This window comes from Delphinapterus leucas, chromosome 1, assembly GCF_059928025.1.
Source record: "Delphinapterus leucas isolate spDelLeu-1000000601 "Yukka" chromosome 1, BTC_Dleu_Yukka2, whole genome shotgun sequence".
NCBI lineage: Eukaryota > Metazoa > Chordata > Mammalia > Artiodactyla > Monodontidae > Delphinapterus > Delphinapterus leucas.
In genome coordinates this window covers 102,511,707-102,533,826 of record NC_143129.1, presented here as the reverse complement: position 1 = coordinate 102,533,826, position 22,120 = coordinate 102,511,707, and the positions used below count along the sequence as shown (strand labels likewise).

The 22,120-nt window shown below is 37.6% G+C and overlaps 1 protein-coding gene and 1 long non-coding RNA gene across 11 annotated transcripts in view; one reads left to right on the top strand and one right to left on the bottom strand.

The window, feature by feature from the left end:
* The first annotated feature begins 2,413 nt into the window (after positions 1-2,413).
* SLC35A3 (solute carrier family 35 member A3) overlaps positions 2,414-22,120 on the top strand; it is a 38,404-nt gene continuing 18,697 nt past the window's right edge. For 2 of the 10 annotated variants that reach the window (XR_016387577.1, XM_089894794.1), the window contains exons 1-5: positions 2,918-3,285; positions 15,730-15,934; positions 18,531-18,685; positions 18,763-18,885; positions 20,826-20,997. Coding sequence is in view for 9 of the 10 variants with exons in the window: in XM_089894794.1 (XP_089750920.1) it covers positions 3,268-3,285; positions 15,730-15,934; positions 18,531-18,685; positions 18,763-18,885; positions 20,826-20,997 (673 nt within the window). In the remaining variant the exon portion in view is untranslated. The other 8 variants (XM_089894603.1, XM_089894698.1, XM_089894750.1 and 5 more) reach the window with 8 other exon arrangements.
* The window catches only part of LOC149750699 (uncharacterized), a 34,885-nt gene continuing 22,652 nt past the window's right edge, over positions 9,888-22,120 (bottom strand). Inside the window, exons 2-3 of the long non-coding RNA XR_016387615.1 lie at positions 21,366-21,430; positions 9,888-17,378 (exon numbers count right to left, since the gene is read on the bottom strand). This is a non-coding gene — a long non-coding RNA (uncharacterized LOC149750699). The remainder of the gene's footprint in view (positions 17,379-21,365; positions 21,431-22,120) is intronic.

The following is a 22,120-nucleotide window of genomic DNA, read 5'->3' as shown; positions in this document are numbered from 1 at the left end:
ATACTAAACAATTATTCATTGTTTATTTGGAATTCAAGTTAAACTAGGTGTCCTGTGTTTTATCTGGCAGCACTAATCAAGTACCAGTGAGATACCTAGTCCTGTTTGGCTCTAGCTGCCCTTAGACTGATTTGTTACTCTAATTTGTCTGTCTTTAGGGTGTCAAAATTTTGCCTTTCAGATCTGTTATCATAGAAACACCAAAGCCGGTCCGCTGCCCCAGTGCCCCAGATTGCTGTTTTTCTCTCTTCCTTCACAGCCATCTCTGTTCTTCACTGATACTTCTACCCCTATTGCTACTTTTGCTGTCTGCCACCTTTTTTCAATACTGTGCTCACTCCTTTTCTGTTCCATTTTTTCTTCCTATGACAGCTAAGTGTACTGTTTGAAAGCATGGACTTAAAGGCAGACAAATTAGAATTTGAATCCCAGTTCACCTTTCAGTACATATGGGAGCTTCAGTAATTACTTAATATCTGTAAGCCTCAGGTTCTCCTTCTGTAAAATACAGGTACTAATGTCTACTTTATAGGGCTGTTGTGAGGGTTAAATGAGATTGATACAGGCAAACTACTCAAAGGTACAATCCTTACTGGATTATTATTACTAAAAGAGCTTCAGGCCTTGGGTGCTGACTTGAATCTTTAAATGTGTTGGATGCCTAGACTTGCAGTTTAGGCTCCGCTGGATACTCTTCCCTGGTGAGCTTTTGTACTGCCTGGCTTGTCTTCACCACCATTACCAACCAGTTCAGGTCCGTTCAGGAAATATGTGTTAAGTTTCTACTATGTGCTAAGCACTGTGCTAGGTGCTGGAGATCCGGAGATAAATAGGATAGCACTGACCTCAAGGAGAGTGTTGGGCAGAAAGGATATATATAAATCAGATCACAATACAGTGAAGTAAAATATTTTGATATGCACAAGATGCCTCAAGATGTTATGGAACCACAGAGAAGTTCAGACCCCTGGGAGGAAGGAAACAAGAAAAGGCTTGAAGTTTGTGATAATATCTGAACAGAGAATTAAGAGATGAATGGGGCTAACTTAAAAAAATATAGGCAGGGGCTTCCCTGGTGGCACAGTGGTTGAGAGTCTGCCTGCTGATGCAGGGGACACGGGTTCGTGCCCCGGTCCAGGAAGATCCCACATGCCGCGGAGCGGCTGGGCCCGTGAGCCATGGCTGCTGAGCTTGCGCGTCCGGAGCCTGTGCTCCGCAATGGGAGAGGCCACAACAGTGAGAGGCCCGCGTACTGCAAAAAACAAAACAAAAAAAAAAAACAAAACCAAAAAACATATATATATATATATATATATAGGCAGGAGCAGTGGAAACATATTCTACATTCAGTGAACAGCATGAGGAATAGGAAAAGGTACTATGAATGGTATATATGGGGAAACTCAAAGCTGTTCAGTGTTGTTAGAGTATAAATTGTAAAGCTAGGAGAGGTTAATGAAAGTATTACTTTCTTTTGGTCATCAGTTTTGGGACTAATATCTTTACATCAATTGTGGGTCTCATATATTTAACGCTCTATTTCCATTGTTGTTTTTGTTTGTCTAGAGTTTTGGTCATTTTCCAAGATGACAAAGCACATGTTACTGTTTTGTAATTAATAAGTGCCTCCATGTCCCTTTTTTTCATTTTAAAGCTTTTTGAACAGACTAAAAGGTCTTTTTTTTCTCTAAAAAGCTGTACTTGTGTCATAAGGTATACTTTTTCTGCTGGTGTATTTTAAAAATATTTTAAATCTTTTTTTCCCCTTACAACCACACATAATTACTACTATTTTTAAAATAAATATGTATTCATTATATATTATCTATATCTATCTATCTATCTATCTACCTCTTAATCTTAGAATAGTGCCTAGCTATTATTATTATGCGCCAGGCACATTTTACTTCCAAAATATATGGACAAACATTAAGATCTGATATATATTCCACCATCCGGGGAATTTCTCAAGATCATATTACAGAACAGTTTAAAGCCAGTTATTCTACTCTTAACAGTTATTTAATTTTATTTTACTGCTCTCTCTCCGTTTGTCTTTCTTGGACGTAGTTTTACTCATTTGCAATATAAAGAGACACAGGCTTAATTCATAGCGGCATTGTGTTAAGAGGAAAGGGACAATCCTACTCTATCTACTATTTGGCTGCGCTGCTTTGGGCGCGGCTCTGCCTCAGGGTCTAAGCCAGGGTGGGAGAATTGGCTGTTTCCAACCGAACAAGCTTTCCAGATGACTGGGTGGCAGCCTGCGCCACAGCGAATCTCTTTGGTTTTCACTGTCAGTGACGGTCATTTTTAGAAGCGGGTTTGTTTCCTTCCCGAATCCACATCCTCACTCCCTCTCCGGGTCCTTCGCCCCAAAAGGAGTTTGACTTTACTTTCGCAGTCTGACACCCTGGCGCCCTCCGCCACCGGGCAGCCCGGCAGAGGCCCGCCACTGGAGTTACTCTGTCCTCCAGGTCCCCTCAGGACACACCCAGCAGGAGGCACTGCCCCGGACGGTGAAGCCGGCACCGGGGGTCGCCCGTGGGGCCGCCTGGGTGCCTCGCCTTCGGGATGGAGCCGACCAGTGCAGACCTGCGGCCACCAGAGCGGAGCCGGGAACGGTATTCGCCTGGGCCGAGGAGGAAGCCGGAGCATTTGGGGGACTGGACCGCGGGAACCCGGAAACGCCTGGGCCGCACCGGGCCGGCGGCAGCGACGGCAGCGGGAGCGGGCGCCGCTGCGCTTCAGGGGTTGCGGGGACCCGGCGGGCGCCGCAGCCTGGGGGGCCCGGCGGAGCTGAGCCGCCGCCCCCAGTGCGCGCAGCCGGCCGAGCGGCGTGGGAGGTGAGTCTGGCGCGCTCCTGGGCGGCTGCGGGCACGGGGAGGCCGGTGACCGTGGCTCCGGCCAGGGCAGTGATGTGAAATCCGTCTGAGTGAAGGGGACGGTGTGGATAGACTTTAAGTACTAGCTAAGTAGGGGTGGGAGTGGAGGAAGTGACACGTTGTTAAGTCCGAGGGAATATATGAGGAATGTGCTGGGTGGAAGAGGAAAAAAGGGCCCGGGGAAAGGGGTGTGTCAAGCGAATGAAAACCACAGTGTTTGCCTTAGAGGCTGGGGCGTGGGGAGCCGCGGCCGGAGGGCCAGGCTGGCGGTCATTCCGTCAGCGAACTGTCCCGGAGCTCCTGCTCGGTGTGTGGCCCTGTGGCAGGTACCGAGCCACCAGACGGGGACGCTGCGCTGAAGAAGTCGCAGGGACTTCAAAAAATGGAAAAGCAGCCCTTGGTAAGGCTAATACATAGGCAAGGGCTGTCTGAGGCCAGGTGGGATTCCTATCAGAACAGGTGTGTGTGTTGGGAGAGGGTTCTGAGTGTTTAGGAAGGGAGCATTTTAATTAACATTTATTTAAACCAACTAAACTCCGGGGAACGCTGGTTCAAATGAATTAAAGGATAATAATATTAAATGTAGTACTGGGCCTTGCTTAGTAAAACACGTGTCATTACTTTATGGTAGAAGACTGAATCTTTTATTATGTTCTATTACATGTAGTATTTGAAAATGGAACCAGAGTTAAGTTTTTTGTTTTCGATCAACATTCAACTTTGGTAGTTAAAGATGAAATTTTGGTACAGTTTCTCACTTCGTGCGCTTACTCATTTTCACTGGTAAACTCTGGTTGTTTCCTTTAAAGGCATGACTTCTAAATTTATATTTCTGGTCCTAACTTTCCTCCCAAGTATTGATTCTACTTTTTCAGCATCTCAATTTGCTTCTTCCCTTTTTCATTCCTGTGCTTAACGTGGCTTCTCTTTCCTCTTCTTACTTATGCTATAGCAGTGGCTAGACTTGCTGCCCTCAGCCTGTCTTCCTTCCAATAACTGCCCCCCCATACTGCTTTTTAAAGCCAGAGGTCTTGTGTATTCTTTTCCCTCAGAAATACTCGGTGACTCTCTGTTGAATCCAGAATAAATTTAAAGTTATTTAGGGTAGTATCCAAAACTCTTCAAAATTTGTAGCTGTCCATGGCTCCAATCAGATCCAAAATCAGAAATCAGTATCATTGGGCTGATATCAAAGTGTCAGAGGGACTATGCGCCCTTTGGAGGCTCTAGGAGAGAATCTGTTCCCTTTTTCATCCAGCTTTGGTGGCTGCCAACATTCCTCGGTTTGTGGGTGCATCACTCCAGTCTTCAAGCCCAGCATCTTCAAATCTCTTTTTGCTCCATCTTTACATTGCCTTCTTCTCTTGAGTATCTGTATTTTCCTCTTCTGTCTCTTATGAGGACACTTACGTTGGCGTTTAGGCCTCACTTAGCTAATGCAGAATAATTTTCCCATCTCAAGATCCTTAACTTAATTTCATCTGCAAAATTCCCTTTTCCAAATAAGGTAACATTTACAGGTTTTAAGGATTAGGACCTGTTGCTCAGTAGGGTTATCAGCAGTTGGGAAGAGTTGACCTAAAGCAGGGAAGGGAGGATAACTGGAACCTGCCGGCACCTTTGCTTCTGTTTCACCACATTTAACTGAGAATCGTCTGGAGTAATGGCTGTTGCTTCACTTCTGCCTTCCAGATCTTGTGCAGGTTTTGTGTTTAGCCAATTCTGACCTGGCACCATATAGAGAAGGGGATTTGCGGAAATGTGTTTGAGTTTAACCAAGTTGATACAGTAATAATACAAGGACCATAATAATACAAGGATCATAATTTCCCTATATTTTCCTGTTATACACCATGTCATAGCAGTTTACACCCTTATACTGTTTCTTAAATTATTTGAATAATATGTGTCTTCCATGCTAGAGGATAAGCTCTATGAAGAAACAGATTATATTTGTTTTGTTCATCATTGTGTATCAGTGCTCATCATATTTCCTGACCATAGTTAGTATTTAAATATTGATGGTGAATTGTGTGATACCTTTATTTTCTACTTCTGACCGCATCTCCTGAATCTTGAAACCTTACTAATGGTTAGTGCCTGTGGACCTGTCATGGAGGAGGAATTTTTCCTCTACTCTTCTAGGTTCTTCTGGCCCGTCTAAGAATTAAATTGACATGAGACAGATTGAGGAGAAAAATCACACAAAAATTTAATAACACGGATACATGGGAGAGACCCAGGAAAACTGAGTAACTTGTCAAAATGGCTGAAACCCTCACCTTACATACCATCTGCAGCTAAAGACAAGAGAGGATGTTGGGGGTAGTGGTTTGAGGCTTCAAAGGGGAGGAAAGCAATTGATATGGAGATGTAAAAGCAAAAGTTTGATAAATAAATATTTGCTGGGCCATGCAGAGACAGTGGGACACAGAGTGGACTCTGATCTCTAGGTTCTGCCTAGAGTTTCCCTCCACCACACATAGCCCATATTCTTAATTCTTTGCAGATATCTCTGGTGATACTGTGGGAACAGGCCCTCTATCTAATTTTTTTTTCTTTTTTTTATCAGTTAGGGGAAAGGTCAAAGATCTTGCTGAGTCTTTGGGGCCTTCACTGTTTCCAGCTTGAAATAAACCCACATGCCAAAGAGATATTTTGGCATGACAAGTTTTGCTACCCTACAGATCCTACCCGGATTGTACAGTAGTCTCTGTTCTTTGTAGAATACCTTTAACATCAGCCTTTAGGCTGTAAGTGGTGGGAAGTGACCATAGCAGAAAGTGGTAGAGCAGAATGGCACAGGGATGGGGAAATGAGAGGGTGAGAAAGGAGTACGTTTTTACATGGCACCTCACATTAGAAGGGGATCTTAGGGCTATATTTATTAGGTCTTTATGTTTTCCCAGTCACTGACATTATGTAAAGAGTACAATAATATTGAACAATTTATAATCTAAAAATTAGAATGCAGGTAGGTTTTATGTTTGTTAAGTTGAAGAAATATTTGAGTACTGTTGATTTTATCTGAATGTAGGAGTGGAAATTCTGCAGTCTGTAAACGAACAAATTAAAAATTGACACAGTACTCTAACTTACATACAAGTGATATTGTCTTATGTAAACAGATACCTGATACCTTGAGGAAGAAAAGGAAGGAGAAACAATGAAAAGTTGTTTAACTTAGAATGTAATAGGAGCCATAGAATGTAAAGAGTCAGTTGTTAAGTGTTGTCCAGCAGGATTTTGCTTTTCTTAAGCACTTAAGAGTGAACTTAAGTTCACTAACTTAGTGGAGCTTATTATTTTTATCGTAGAAACAAAATTGACTATGTCAATAATGTAAAGTACCTTTAATTCATATTTCTTTCGCTTTTATAAATAAGATTTTGGGTTTTCCACAGGGTTATTATGGACTTCAAGTACAACATATTGTTGCTACTTTTGGAGAATACTGTCTCTACTTCTGAGATAGTTTGGCAGGAAGATATATAAATGCCAGTGTCAGAAGTAAAGCCAGTTGTGATGAATTTTGTCATTATTTAGTACACGGTTATAGGTTGCAGTTTTAAAGTTTTGGCATCATGGAAGATAATGAACAAAAAATTGCAGCTGAGGTCAGCATTACTTTTTCTGTTCATTTACTTGGAAAAACTTTAAAAGGTTTGTTTTTATACCAATAGCTGTTTCTGACTGGTGTAATGTGAATTTATATTTGCATAGCACTTTAAAATGTGTGTGTTTTCATATGTACTCTATTGTGTCATTAACCTAAAATAGATTATAATATTATACTTAGGGAGTATATTTCAGAACTAATGTTTAGAAAATGTAAATATAGCTCACTCTGAAAACCTTAAGTTAGAAATTTAACCTTTTGTTTTTATAATAGAAGGAAAATTGATTTGCAGAATTACTTAGGTACTTAGTAGTCTTTAAAAATCTGTATAAATTTTTTTTTTTTAAGTTGCTAGTCTCTTTCCTGCCTAAAGGAGTTCCTTTAGCATTTGTTGCAAAGCTGGTCTGGTGATGCTGAATTCTCTTAGCTTTTGCTTGTCTGTAAAGCTTTTGATTTCTCTGTCAAATCTGAATGAGAGCCTTGCTGAGTGGATTATTCTTGGTTGTAGGTTATTCCCTTTCATCACTTTAAATATATCATGCCACTCCCTTCTGGCTTGCAGAGTCTCTGCTGAGAAATCAGCTGATAACCTTATGGGAGTTCCCTTATATGTTATTTGTCATTTTTCCCTTATTGCTTTTAATATGTTTTTTGTCTTTAATTTTTGTCAATTTGATTACTGTGTGTCTCTGTGTGTTTGTTTCTCCTTGGGTTTATCCTGCCTGGGACTCTGTGCTTCCTGGAGTTGGTTGACTGTTTCCTTTCCCATGTTAGGGAGGTTTTCAGCTATTATCTCTTCAAATATTTTCTCAGGTCCTTTCTCTCTGGCTTCTCGGTCTGGGACCCCTATAATGCGAATGTTGGTGTGTTTAATGTTGCCCCAGAGGTCTCTTAGGCTGTCTTCATTTCTTTTCATTCTTTTTTCTTTATTCTGTTCCGTGGCAGTGATTTCCACCATTCTGTCTTCCAGGTCACTTATCCATTCTTCTACCTCAGTTATTCTGCTATTGATTCCTTCTAGTGTATTTTTCATTTCAGTTATTGTATTGTTCATCTCTGTTTGTTTGTTCTTTAGTTCTTCTAAGTCTTTGTTAAACATTTCTTGCATCTACTCAATCTTTGCCTCCATTCTTTTTCCCAGATCCTGGATCATCCTCACTATCATTATTCTGTATACTTTTTCTGGAAGGTTGCCTAACTCCACTTCATGTAGTTGTTTTTCTGGGGTTTTATCTTGTTCCTTCATCTGGGACATAATCTTCTGCCTTTTCATTTTGTCTGACTTTCTGTGATTGTGGTTTTCATTCTGCAGGCTGCACGATTGTAGTTCTTCTTGCTTCTGCTGTCTGCTCTCTGGTGGGTGAGGCTATCTAAGAGGGACTGGGTCTTGCTCTGGTGGGCAGGGCCATGCTCAGTAAAACTTTAATCCACTTGTCTGCTGATGGGTGAGGCCATGTTCCCTCCCTGTTAGTTGTGTGGCCTGAGGCAACCCAGCACTGGAGCCTACAGGCTGTATGGCAGGGCTAATGGTGCTCTCTGGGAGGGCTCATGCCAATGAATATTTCCCAGAACTGCTGCTGCCAGTGCCCTTGTCCCCACGGTGAGCCTCAGCTGCCTGCTGCCTCTGCAGGAGACCCTCCAACACTAGCAGGTAGATCTGGTTCAGTCTCCTATGGGGTCACTCCTCCTTTTCCCTGGGTCCTGGTGCACACGAGTTTGTGTGTGCCCTCCAACAGTGGTGTCTCTGTTTCCCCCAGTCCTGCGTAAGTACTGCAATCAAATCCTGCTGGCCTTTACAGTCAGAGTCTCTGGGGATTCCTACTCCTGTTGCCAGACCCTCAGGCTGGGAAGCCTGAAGTGGGCCTCAAAACTTTTGCTCCAGTGGGAGAACTTCTGTGGTATGCTTGTTCTCCAGTTTGTGGGTCGCCCACCCGGCGGGTATGGGATTTGATTTTATTGTGATTGCACCCCTCCTACCATCTCACTGCAGCTTCTCCTTTGTCTTTGGATGTGAGCTATCTTTTTTGGTGGGTTCCAGTGTCTTCCTGTTGATGGTTGTTCAGCAGTTAGTTTCGGTGCTCTCGCAGGAGGAGGTGAGCACATGGCCTTCTACTCCACCATCTTGAGCCAATCTCTCTATATAAATGTTATTACAGTTTAAAGACATTAAAGATTTAGTTTTGTGGAACTTTTAGTGGCTGAAGACATAACAGCAAAATACAGATATTATTGTCTCAGTAGAATAATGGGCTTCATACACAGACCTAAAGATTATATATGTAACCTATTGGATATAATGTAGCCAGACTGATTTTCAGGTTTACCTACAAGTACCTATCTCTGTTTGAAAAGATAAATAGAAATTATTAGTATATAGTGTTTTGAATATTTCAGAACTTAGTTAATGCATATCTAGTGCAATAATGATGGTATAAACAACTAATTTCTCACTAACTCTGATTAATATAAGGGTAGAAGTAGTAGTAGTGTGCATTAATGATATATATACTTTGTGTAATATATATTTTTTAAATGTTTAAGGCCTGTAAAGTATCTCAGAATTGGCTGACAAAGCATTGTAAAGGCAGGGATCTTAGGGAGCGACTTTAATGGAAATGAGGGATATGTAATTAGCATATAAAATGTACTTAAATTATACCTTCTAGCATGTTTGAAAAACCTTTTTTTCCCCCTTAAGAGTAATAAATAATTACTGAGAAATTTTTTGAACTCTTAATAAGCTTACTAATATTTTTTGCACACAATTCTAACCAAGTCATCATCAAATCCAAATGAATGGAGCTTATTAGATGAATGAAGTTTTTGTTGTACATTTTTCTTTCAAGAGGTGAGATGGCATTTAAAAATAATAAAATTCAACTTTGTAAATATCAAACTTATCTTAACAATTCAGGAGAAAAATAATGATTGGAAAGCAAGTACAAGATCTTTTATAGTGACTAACCAAATCCTGAAATATTCCTGTGCAAAGGACTTTTAGAAGTACTAGCAGTGTGACTGTATCGAATAAGTATGATTATAGTATACACACACATACACAAAAATTATAACTATACAGTATTATTATGCAATAATTATACACTAATAATTTTACAATAGTTAATGATTATATATGTTATGTATTACTATATGTATACTCAAAGTTTACAATTTAAAAATTGAGACACTTTTAGATGAAAAAATTGAAATTACTTTAATAAAATTGTGTGTGTGTGTATTAGAATTGGAAGAGACCTGAGAAATCATATACAATATTAAATTTTAGCAAAATGGCTTGAAATATTTGTAGCTTATATAATATTTAGTAGCTACTTGTTGAAAATTTTTAAGAAAACTTTTAAATAAATCTTTAAAAGGAAAAGAAAGGATCTTAAATGTTTATCAGTAGGAGAATGGGTAAATAGAAGGTCTGCTTATTTGTTGGAACAACATAGAGTTATTAAAAGCAATGAACTAGGTCTGTATATCAGTGTAGATGGCAAAACAATGCTGAATAAAGTAAGGAAGATGCTGAATAATGTATACAGTTTGATACCATGTATGTATATTAAAATATTTAGGCTTACGGATATTTCTATATAGGTGTATAAAATTTTAAAAGCGCACTGAAATACATACTCCAAATGTATGATAATAGGGGAGGGGAAAAGGAATAGGACTTAGAATTTGGCTTAAAGGGGACTTTAACTGTTGTGTTTTATTCCTTTAAAAAAGGAAAGATAAGCAAATGTGACAAGATTGACAATTGTTAGTTCTGGGTGGTAGAATCATGGATGTTTGTTATATTCTTGGTACTTTATTGTATTTTTAAAATCCATTTTTTTCCCTCAAGAAAGATCTATTATTTTTTAGGAGAATTTGGAACTTTGTGATTACAAGACTAGTTTCTATATAACTAAGAATCCCCAAAAGTTGTTGAAATCCTTTCAGTGGGACTATGAAATGGTCTAGGTACTTTATTTTACCTTTGCTGCTAATGTTCTTGAGTTTAGAGATTTCCAAAAAACTTACTAAAAATTGACAATCTGTATCAAAATATTATTAGATGTCTTTGAGTGGTGAGATTATGGTTCAAATTTTTACTTATTAATATAATTTTTAAGTTTATTAATTTTTTCTCACTAATAATATGCTACTTTTTAAAGTAAATAAAATAATGCTTTTTTTAGAAAAACCAGAACAAACAAAAACAAAGGAAAGCAATCCGAATGAAATAGTGCCATTTACTCTAGTGACCAGGAAGAATACATTTTTCAGGTCTTAGCTGTTAAGGTAGAAGTGGACCATCTAAGCATCCTGTCTCTTTGACATTGCTATAAATCTGAGAGCCTCACTGAACTCCAAGTGGGTTTACGGAGCTTAGTAATCGGAGTCTTTAATGGAACATGGGTAGTAATTTGTGGACTGGTTCATGACGTTTTTGAAAGTAAACTGAATGAGGCTCCATTTGTGAAAGAACCTAACAGTTTCTTATTATTGATATAAAAGTTTCTTGGATAGGAAATTTTTATGAAACAAAGAATAATCTGGAAACCAGAAGATTGGCAACACCTGAAAGGATAAAAGAAGGGGAATTTGGCGGTAAGAGAAAAAAAAGGTAGGAGACTGAAATTAAATCTTAAACATGAAATTGGTAAAAGATTGTTTTCGGTTATAATGAGAAAATACTATAGACTTTACAATGAAGAAACAATGTTACTCTTGTAAATTATAGAGGTGGAACATAATCTTTTTTTGGTCTATTTCGTGTTTATGTATTTGCTTTGCATTTAGGGGTTGTATTAAGTGAAAGTACTAACTTTTACCTATATTGTACTAAGTGAAAGTACTAACTTTTACCTATATTGTACTCCAACCAAACTAAGTATTTGTATATCTTAGAAATGCTAGTATTTTGAATTTTTTCATTTTGAGTTTTTTCTTCCCTTAGGCAGAATTGTAAATTAAATTGTAATTCTTTACACGTGATCTAGTGCAAATGAGCATGTGTTTGCATGTATTTTACTTCTCGACTTCATATTAGAAAAGCAACGCCGTTCTTTCCTCCGGTGTGTCTCCTCTACTCCTCATACAGAATACTTCACTTCTGACACTTCTGGTCATCACATGTATGTGAGGTTTTTCCCCACACCAAGCAATTCTCTGCAACACCAGCTGGATGTCCTACTTCAATTCTCACACTGTCTGTCTGGAGATGGTATCAGATCCCACACGTTAAGGGCTCAGTCCCACAAGACTGCTCCCACCCCACTTCATATGCCAATCACAAGTAGTAGGTCCTCAGGTTATGCACAACTTCTGTCTGACTTGGACTTGACTACAAATCAGAGGTTCTCACGACCTTCTCCTCATGTTTGATTAAATTGCTATAGTGGCTCACAGAACTCAGGGAAACATTATGTTTACCAGTTTATTAAAGGATATGATAAAGGATACAGATGAACAGTCAGATGAAGAAATACATAGGGCAAGGTCTGGGAAGGTCCCCAGCACAGGAACTTCTGTCCCCATGGAATTGGGGTGCCTCACCTTCCCTGTGTGGATGTGTTCACCAACTTGGAGGCCCTCTGAACCCTATAGTATTGTGATTTTATGGAGGCTTCATCATGTAGGCAAGATGGATCATTAACTCCATTTTCAGCCCTTTTGCCTTCTCAAGAGATGGGGAGTAGGGGAGCTTGGGGGATGGGGCTGAAAATTCCAAGCTTCTAATCATGGCTTGTTCTTTCTGGTGAGCAGCTCTCTTCAGAAGCCATCCAGAAGCCTGCCCAAATTTGCCTCACTAGAACAAAAGACACTTCTATCACCCAGAAAATTACAAGGGTTTCAGGAGCCCTGTGTCAGGAACTGGGGTCAAAGACCAAATATTAGAACAAAAGATGCTCCTAGTGCTCTTATCACTTAGGAAATTACAAGTGTTTCAGGAGGCCTATGTCAGGAGCCAGCACCAGAGACCAATATATATGTTTTTCTATTATCTCACAGACCTAGAAAAACAAAACAAAACATTGTGAGAGACTAAAAATATTACGAACTGTATTATCACAGTGAATGTTTATATTGATGTTGTATGTACTTGGAAATGGAAAAGCAAAATTGTACAAATAGTGTATCCTGGCTTAGAATCTGACCTTTAAATTTTCATTTGAAAAGAAATCAGAGTATTGCTGTTATAACACATACATTATGGTCTTAGTTGTACAGAATAAACAAAAGACTTTCTTGAACAGGTTTGAAATAATTGTTTGACATTTTCCAGGAAAATCAGATGCATGTGCCAAATGCAGATTGCTGGCAACTTGTCCTCCTTTTATACAGAGATAAAGGCCACCGGGAAGTCTTTTGAAATTCTACAGTAGCTTGTAATGGGATCTGCAGAACTTGATATTTAACTTTATAACTGTTATTTTCAATTAATAATTATAAGACCTTGAACAAGTCATCTAACTTCTCTGTTCACTATTTTCTTTATTTTAAAATGAAGATATTGTACTAGATGATTTCTAAAGCATCTTCCACTTCTAAAATGCTATAATTTTATTTCACACTAGGATTCTTCTGCTAATGCAGATTTATAAAAATGAGATAGTTGGTTGATAAAGTGGTTGTGGCATTTTACATTCCCACTAGCAAAGTTGAGAGTTCTATTTGCTCTAAATCCTCTTCAACACTTGGTAGCATCAATTTTTAAGATTTCAGCTATTCTAATAGGTGTATAATGTTATCTCATTGTGACTTTAATTTGTATTTCTCTAATGACTGTGATGTTGAACATCTTTTCATGTGCATATTAGCCATTCATTTATCTTTTTTTGGTGAAATATCTATTGAAATCTTTTGTCCATTTTAATTTGGGTTGTTTGTCTTCTACTCATTGTGTCTTAAGAGTTCTTTATACATTCTAGGTACAAGACCATGGTCAGATTTTTGTGTTGAGAATATTTTCTCCCATGATGTGGTTTGCCTTTCATTATTTTTACAGTGTCTTTGGAAGAGTAGATTTAAATTTTGATGATGTCCAATTTTTCCATATTTTTCTTTTATGGTTTGTGCTTTTTGTATCCTAAGAAATCTCGGCCTATTTTTATTTGGCTATGATTTTCTCCTATGTTTTCTTCTTGAATATTTATAGTTTTAGCTTTTTAAAAAATAAATTTATTTAATTTATTTTTGGCTGTGTTGGGTCTTTGTTGCTGTGCGTGGGCTTTCTCTAGTTGCAGCGAGTGGGTGCTACTCATTGCAGTGGCTTCTTTTGTTGTGGAGCACGGTCTCTAGGCACGTGGGCTCAGTAGTTGTGGCACATGGGCTCTAGAGCACAGGCTCAGTATTTGTGGCGCACAGGCGTAGTTGCTCCGCGGCATGTAGAATCTTCCCGGACCAGGGCTCGAACCCGTGTCCCCTGCATTGGCAGGCAGATTCATAACCACTGCACCACCAGGGAAGTCCCTGTTCTGGACTTCATTCTATCCCATTGACTTATTCTTCTGTCCTTATGTCGGTATCAGTCTTAATTACTAGGGCTTTATAGTAAGTCTAGAATTTCAGTAGTTTAACTCCTTCCACTTTATTCTTCCTTTTCAAAATTGTTTTGCTGGTCTAGGTCCTTTGTATTTTCCTATAAATTTTAAAATCAATATCAATTTCTACCAAAAAAGTCCTTCAGAGATTTTGTTTGAGATTGAATCTTTGGATGAATTTGAAGCAAAGGATGTGACCTGGGGTGGAGAGGCAGTTGAATGATCATGCACACTACATTAAGTCCTTCCTTGAAGGAGGATCTTAGTGGAGCATCTCCAAGTCTACATACAGTGGTTGATAGTGTTGTTCAAATCTTCTATATTCTTACTGGGTTTTGTGTGTGTGTATATTCTATGAATTACTGGGAAAGGTGGGTTAAAATCTCACATTCTGACTGGATTTACCTGTTTTTCTTTTTAGTTCTGTCAGTTTTTGCTTTATGTATTTTGAAGCTATGTTACTAGCACATATACATTTATAATGGTTATATATCTTCCTGATGTGTTGATTCTTTTATCATTACAAAGTGTCCTTTAATTCTAAAAATAATTCTTATGTAATCTGTTTCGCCTGATATTAATCTAACCCCTCCAACTTTCTCATAGTTATTTTCCTCATGGCTTTTATCATTTTCCATCCTTCTACTTTTTAACATATTTGTATCTTCATATTTAAAGTGAGTCTCTTAGAGTTAATATTAAATTGCTTTAGGAAAAATACAGAAACTTTGCTACTTTTATTACTGGGGGAAGCCAGGTGGAGGGTACATGAGAACTCCTGTTCTATTTTTTTCAACTATGTAAGTCTAAAATTATTTAAAGAATGTTTATAATTGCCTGTTGGTTGGTGCATTTTTGTAGTAACTTCTCTAAAATTCTTGTCTGATAATTCCAACATCTGTATCAACTATATGTTGTTGTTGTCTGTTGATTTGTCCTTATTCATCCTAGTTGAGATTTTTTTTCCTGTCTTTTGGAATGATGAGTATACTCATTTTGGATAGTATCCTGGACATTTTGAGTGTTATGAGACCTTGGTTCCTACTTAAATCGTCTATATTAGTAGGCAGCCACTGGAGAGGGAGGAATGGTGCTGCGTCTTCGCTGACATTCACCTTATGCAGGGCAGGAATGGTTGGCAGGGCTCTGCCCCCATAGTCTTTGTGGCTGCATCCTGGTGGGGGATGGGAGGGCCACCACCTCTGTTGTCATTTTTGCAGGGTTGGGATGGTCAGCAAGGCTCTGCCCCATAGATTATACAGCACCCATTTGGGAGGGTTGCATCCTTCAGGGCTGCTGTCTTCCCAGTCCTTTGGTTGGAGACAGTGGGTTTTTTCTTACGGCTTTTTTGTTGTTGACCTACACCTGTTGGTGGTTCCAGGTTGTAAACTGCTGTCACACCCAGGGTGAGATACATGAATGGCAAAAAATCTCAAGATTTTTTAATCACTCAAGATCTGCAGTCTCTAGCCAGTCTCTTTTCTACAAGAGTCTCCTTGTAGTTGCTTTGTCTTTGGTCCAAGGTTTATAGTTGTAATTAGCAGGAAGAATAGGATGGAATGCACTTTATCTTGTTTGGAACCAGACATCTCTTACTGGTTTTTTTTTTTTTTTTTTTTACTGGTTTTTAAAATATTTATAATTTCTGTATTTTCTATTTATTTGCCCTGTGTATTTTGTTTTTCAGGCAAATGAAGATAAAACAATGTCAGCCAACCTAAAATACCTTTCCTTGGGAATTTTGGTCTTTCAGACTACCAGTCTGGTTCTAACGATGCGTTATTCTAGGACTTTAAAAGAGGAGGGGCCTCGTTATCTGTCATCTACAGCCGTGGTTGTTGCTGAACTTTGGAAGATAATGGCCTGCATTTTATTAGTCTACAAAGACAGCAGTAGGTATCTAGGTTTTTTAAGTCATTGCAATTTATTTAATTATTTTGGAGTTATTCACATGTGATATATATATATAGTATATATGTATAGGTACCTATATATATGACATATATATATATAGGTAACTACACATTTGAACACTTGCATTATTGACGAACATTTCAATTTTCATTTTATTAAGATGGTTTTAGTCTAGTAATAAAGGTATTTTATTCTTATCTATGTTATGATTCATGTCCTCTGGTTAATGCTGTAAATATGAAACAAAGTTTCTTGCATTAAAAATAATTTGAGAATAAGTAATTTAGAGGAGTAATAATTTTTTACTAAAGTCAAGGCTTTTTTATTTTATTTGCTGCATGATTAGTCCAGCAGTGACTAATTTGATATAGTTTTTTTTAAAAAAAATCTTTATTGAGGGAATTCCCTGGTGGTCCAGTAGTTAGGGCTCCATGTGGTTAGATTATTTGGGGGTACATTAAAATGAAAAACAGACTTTTTCATGTTTTTATATATCAAACCAAATGAGAAGACAAGCAACAGATTGAGAGAAGATATTTACATCACAGGTAATAATTAATATCCAGAATGTACAAAGAACTCCCACAACTCAATAAGAAAAAGATAAGAAACTCAACAAAAAAAGGGACAAAAGATATAAATAGGCAACTCACAGAAGAGAAAACCTGGGTGGCCAATCAATGTATAAAAAGATGTTCAACCTCTCTAGCAATCAGAGAAATCAGATTAAAGCCACAAGACTCAATTCCACTACCCTCATACTGCTAATGAGAAAAATATGTGACAGCATTAATTATTTAAAAATTTAATTTTAAAGATGAGCTTATATTTTATATTTTTTCTGCTAAAACTAAAATAATCTTTTGGTAACTTTTGTTTTACTTACATAATTTTTTTTACCATTATTTTAGTCAGGAAAGGCTGAATATCAAGTAGCATTCTTTAGTTATTTTCATTTTGGAAACTAACACAACATTGTTACTCAACTAAACTGCAATAAAAATTAATTTTTAAAAAGGTATTTTCATTTTAAAACGGTTTTCATAAAGTTTGCAAGTTTTATGTTGTGAGAGAAAATCATCTGTGAAGTGTATTGTTGGTAAGGTGGTAGGGTTCCTTAGAATTTCTCCCTTCTTTGGGGGTTTATATATCTCAAAGTTCTTTGGACATTTTTTTGTGATTGATACTGTGGGTTGGCTAGCTCAGAGTCCATTTTTAACTCCTTTCTCACTTTCTTATATCTAATGTGGAGAATATAAAAGAAAATAATTGATTTTCCAGCTCCCTTGCAGCAGGGAGTAGTTATGCAACATACAGTCTTGGTCAGTGAGCGGGAAGAAGATGCCTGCTAGCCCACTGTTTCCTCCTCCTCTTTCTTCCTTCCGGAAAGAAGAACCAGAGGTGCATCATTCAGTTGGCAATCTGTTGCAAAAAATCACGTAGACAATACATGAAAAGCATGAAAATAAAAAGCCAATATATATACAGAGAGAGCTAGGTCCCTGATGTCATCACGGAGCTGCTGTAGCAGCTTTTGACCTGGACTCATGACATGTGAGACAAATCCCTATGGGTTTGAGCCACTGTTGGTTGGGTTTTCTGTTGTTTGAGCCAAACCCACCTCCTGATATCCTTCTTTTTATGATTAAAGTCTTCATAATTATTAATTGGCATTAATGGCTGATGATAAAATACATTATAAAATACAAGGTATCAATATTATAATATTGCTATGATAAAGTAAGAATACTTGGTTGACAAATTAATACTTTGAGGTTTTGGTTATCATAAATACATATGTATATATATAATCAATTTGATTTATTTCCCAATGAAAGATATATGTATATATAAAGATAATGCTCTTCTTAATATGCTACCTTATAATATTTAATATTTGAAATATTAGCATCATTAAAGGTATAGGTATACCTTATTTCACTGCAGATATTGTGTGTTTTACAAATATAAGATTTGTGGCAACCCTCCATTGTCAGATGATGGTATTTTTTTAGCAATAAAGTTTTTTTTTTTTTTTGCGGTATGCGGGCCTCTCACTGTTGTGGCCTCTCCCGTTGCGGAGCACAGGCTCCGGACACACAGGCTCAGCGGCCACGGCTCATGGTTCCAGCTGCTCTGTGACATGTGGGGTCTTCCCAGACCGGGGCATGAACCCACGTCCCCTGCATCGGCAGGCGGACTCTCAACCACTGCACCACCAGGGAAGCCCTAAAGTATTTTTTAATTAAGGTATGCACATTATTTTTTTAGACATAATCTTATTGCCCAGTTAACAGACTACAGTAAAGGGTAAATATAACTTTTATATGCACTGAGAAACCAAAAAAAATTCTTGTGACTCACTTTATTTTGATACTCATTTTATGGCAGTGGTCTGGAAATGAACCTGCAATATCTCTGAGGTACGTCTGTATATTTTAGACCTAAAAGGATCTTAACATGTAGCCAAATTTCCATTTTTTACCGGTGAAAAAACTGAGGACTTCAGAGACAGTATGTAACTTATTTGGAGTTACTTAATTATTGATTTTGTCCATTTCATGTTTTTTCTAGAATGTAGTCTAAGAGCACTGAATCGAATACTACATGATGAAATTCTTAATAAACCTATGGAAACACTTAAACTTGCTATTCCATCAGGGATATATACTCTTCAGAATAATTTACTCTATGTGGCACTGTCAAATCTAGATGCAGCTACTTATCAGGTATTTAAAATACATTTCTAGTAGTGTTTCTAAGAAAGAAAGAAACAAACAATAATATTAGCTGTTTTCTTTTTCAGGTCACATATCAGTTGAAAATTCTTACGACTGCATTATTTTCTGTGTCGATGCTTAGTAAAAAATTAGGTGTGTACCAGTGGCTCTCCCTAGTAATTTTGATGACAGGAGTTGCTTTTGTACAGGTAACTATTCAAGATAAGTATAACTTTTACTTTTATCACAGTTTCAGAACCTCATTTTGGAAAATACGTTCTGTTATTTGTTGAAGAAAATTAATGCTTATTCTTACAACTGACATTTTTTGAGGGCTTCCTTTGAGCAAGATACTACATTGGGACTGTAAATGACACAAAGAAGTAGAATCAAATTATCCGACGTAAAGAAATGAACAGTCTATTTAGGGAAATAAGACACTGTATGTAAAACAAAGCTGTTTTTTACTGAGTATCTGGACATTGAGATCAACCACTCCCCTTCCTATTGTCTCTCAGCTTCCCTGATACCACTTGCTCCTGGTTCTTTTCACATCTTTCTAATGATTCCTTATTGGTTTCCTTCCTGGGGTCCTCTTTCTTGATATTCCCATTAGATATTGTGTTGTTGATAGGCTTGTTATTTCTCTTAAATTATTCCTTATTTTTGGAGATTTCATTCTTTCTGAAGTTTTTTATTAACACATATGCTGATAGCTTCTTGGTCTGTGTCATCAGCTTTGGTTATCACCTCTAGTTTCAGATTTATATATCTAAAAGCACATTGGACATCTTTGTTTGGTTGTTCAATAGGCCTTATAAACTCAGTGTATCCAAAGCTGCACTTTACCTTTTCCCCACCAAACCTGTTCTTTATTTCTGCTTTTTCCGTCATGATTTACTTAGCCTGAGAGTTGTCCTAGACTCTTCCTTTAGCCTGTACATCCAGTCAATCACTAAGACTTTCTGATTCTGCTTTCTAATACTTCTTGATTTTGTCCTTGTCTGTCTCTAACACTTCCACATTTCAAGCCTTCTTTGTGTCTCAAGTAATCTTTTGCCTCCTAATTGGTTTTTTTTTTAACTTCTGTCTTACAATTCAGCCTCCACTTAGTCACCACTGTGGTCTATCTAAAAGAAATCCAATCATGTCAATCTACTGCCGTCCAAAGCCCCCCTCCCCTACAATCACTTTCCTCAGAGTGTGGTATGTATATTTTGAATAAATATTTCTAATAGTTATTTAAGTGGTTATTAGAAAAATATAATTGGCATATCAAACCCATATTTTCATAGATTCTGCTTAAGGTAAGGTAAAGTCGGTATTCAGTTTTTAAAAGTGAGGTATTTTAGGGCTTCCCTGGTGGAGCAGTGGTTGAGAATCTGCCTGCTAATGCAGGGGACATGGGTTCGAGCCCTGGTCTGGGAGGATCCCACATGCCGTGGAGCAACTAGGCCCGTGAGCCACAACTACTGAGCCTGCGCGTCTGGAGCCTGTGCTCTGCAACAAGAGAGGCCGCGATAGTGAGAGGCCCGCGCACCGCCATGAAGGGTGGCCCCCGCTTGCCACAACTAGAGAAAGCCCTCACAGCCATAAATAAATAAATAAATTACTAAACTCCTACCCCCAACATCTTCTTTAAAAAAAAAAGAAAAAAAAGTGAGGTATTTTAAATTAAAATATCAAGTAGTAGTTTAGGGAGAACATACATTTGACAAAAACCATGAAGATGATAGGGAAATAAGTGAAGTTTTAGGAACACTGATCTACAGAATAAAGCTCAGGATGGTTAGCATGAAATGGACCTTCCATAATGAAACATCAGCTCCATACTCATTTTTGCTGCTCCAACACTTCACACTCTGAATTTCTACAGCTGAACTGCTTGTGGAGGCTATTTTATGCATCTGTGCGTTTATTATACTTGTTCTTTTTTTTAGGGTATTTTTGAAATTATAAATTACAACAGTAATATCACTATGGGAAAAAAAAAATGATTCTAAGTTTTTCTTTCAAAAGCTCTTCTCTGCAATCCCCCAGGATGGTATTGGCTGCATTTTTACCTTAAGGTCTAAGAGTGGACTCTAAATATGTATTTTGTAAAATATTATAGGAATTAAACTTCAATTTTGTTTTTCTTTTTGTTCAGTGGCCCTCAGATTCTCAAGAGCTTAATTCTAAGGAACTTTCAGCTGGCTCACAATTTGTAGGCCTCATGGCAGTTCTCACAGCATGTTTTTCAAGTGGCTTTGCTGGGGTTTACTTTGAGAAAATCTTAAAAGAAACCAAACAATCAGTGTGGATAAGAAACATTCAACTTGGTAAGTTTTAAATGTTTTCTAATATTATTTTTAAAGGATTATATTGTTATGTTTAAAGATTTCTGTGTTTTCCTGTTTTTCTTAAAAATTTTTTGGCCACACCACACAGCATGCAGGATCTTAGTTCCCCAACCAGGGATTGAACCTGTGCCCCCTACATTGGGAGCACAGCATCTTAACCACTGGACTGCCAGGAAGTCCTATGTATCTTTAATTAAATAAACCTTTTATAAAAGTTGCTGTTGATGCAAATATCTGTCAGGGTTTTTGCCTTTTGACAAACTGTATTTTAAATGAATGTCTTTTCAAGAATATGGAATTTTGGGTCTGTGCTCATAAGAATGTATGAAGCCTGTTTCTGTCCTCACCATTTGGAGCCTTTGTCTTTGGTTGCTATGTTTTCCACAGATGTTGCAAATAACATATTTTCCTCCTGGAAAAAGAGATTAAGATAGTAAAAAAAAAAAAAACAAAGATAGTAAATTTAATTATATGATGCAGTGTTATCAGCTACAGTCACCATGTTGTATATCAAATCACCACAATGTACACTTCAAATGTCTTAGAATTCTACTTATCAATTATACCTCAGTAAAGCTGAAAAAATAGATACTTAAATGGAGCAAGTTTGAAATGAAGAAATTGTCTCTTTAAAATCTTATTATGCTTTTTTATTTCAAATTGTTACATTTTAGCTTTTAAATACTACAGCACTTTTCTAACTGAAGGTGAATAGTTTAAAAGAAAAAAGAGATTGCCTTTGAATAGATATTTAAACTATTTGTATACAGTACTGTAACATTTAACTCCTCATACAAAGATTTCAGAATTTAGTATTCTTGTCATATTCATTTTGGAAGATGCTACATGTGAGAAGCAGCTCAACTGCAAATCAACATGTTCTGTTTTAAGCCTCTGTCCCTGTGACTTTGGAGCTCATCTTTGAAACCATTGTTTTTTTCTTTGAAGCCACTGTTTTTTTCTTCACATCAGCTTAATAGCTATACCATGTTTCCTGATAGCAGTCATAACAGGCCCTTCCAGGCCCTATACAGTGAATTGTCTGTAATCCTAATGGCCTGTATTTTAAGACAAACCTTCAAAATTTGATTAAAGTCCATCC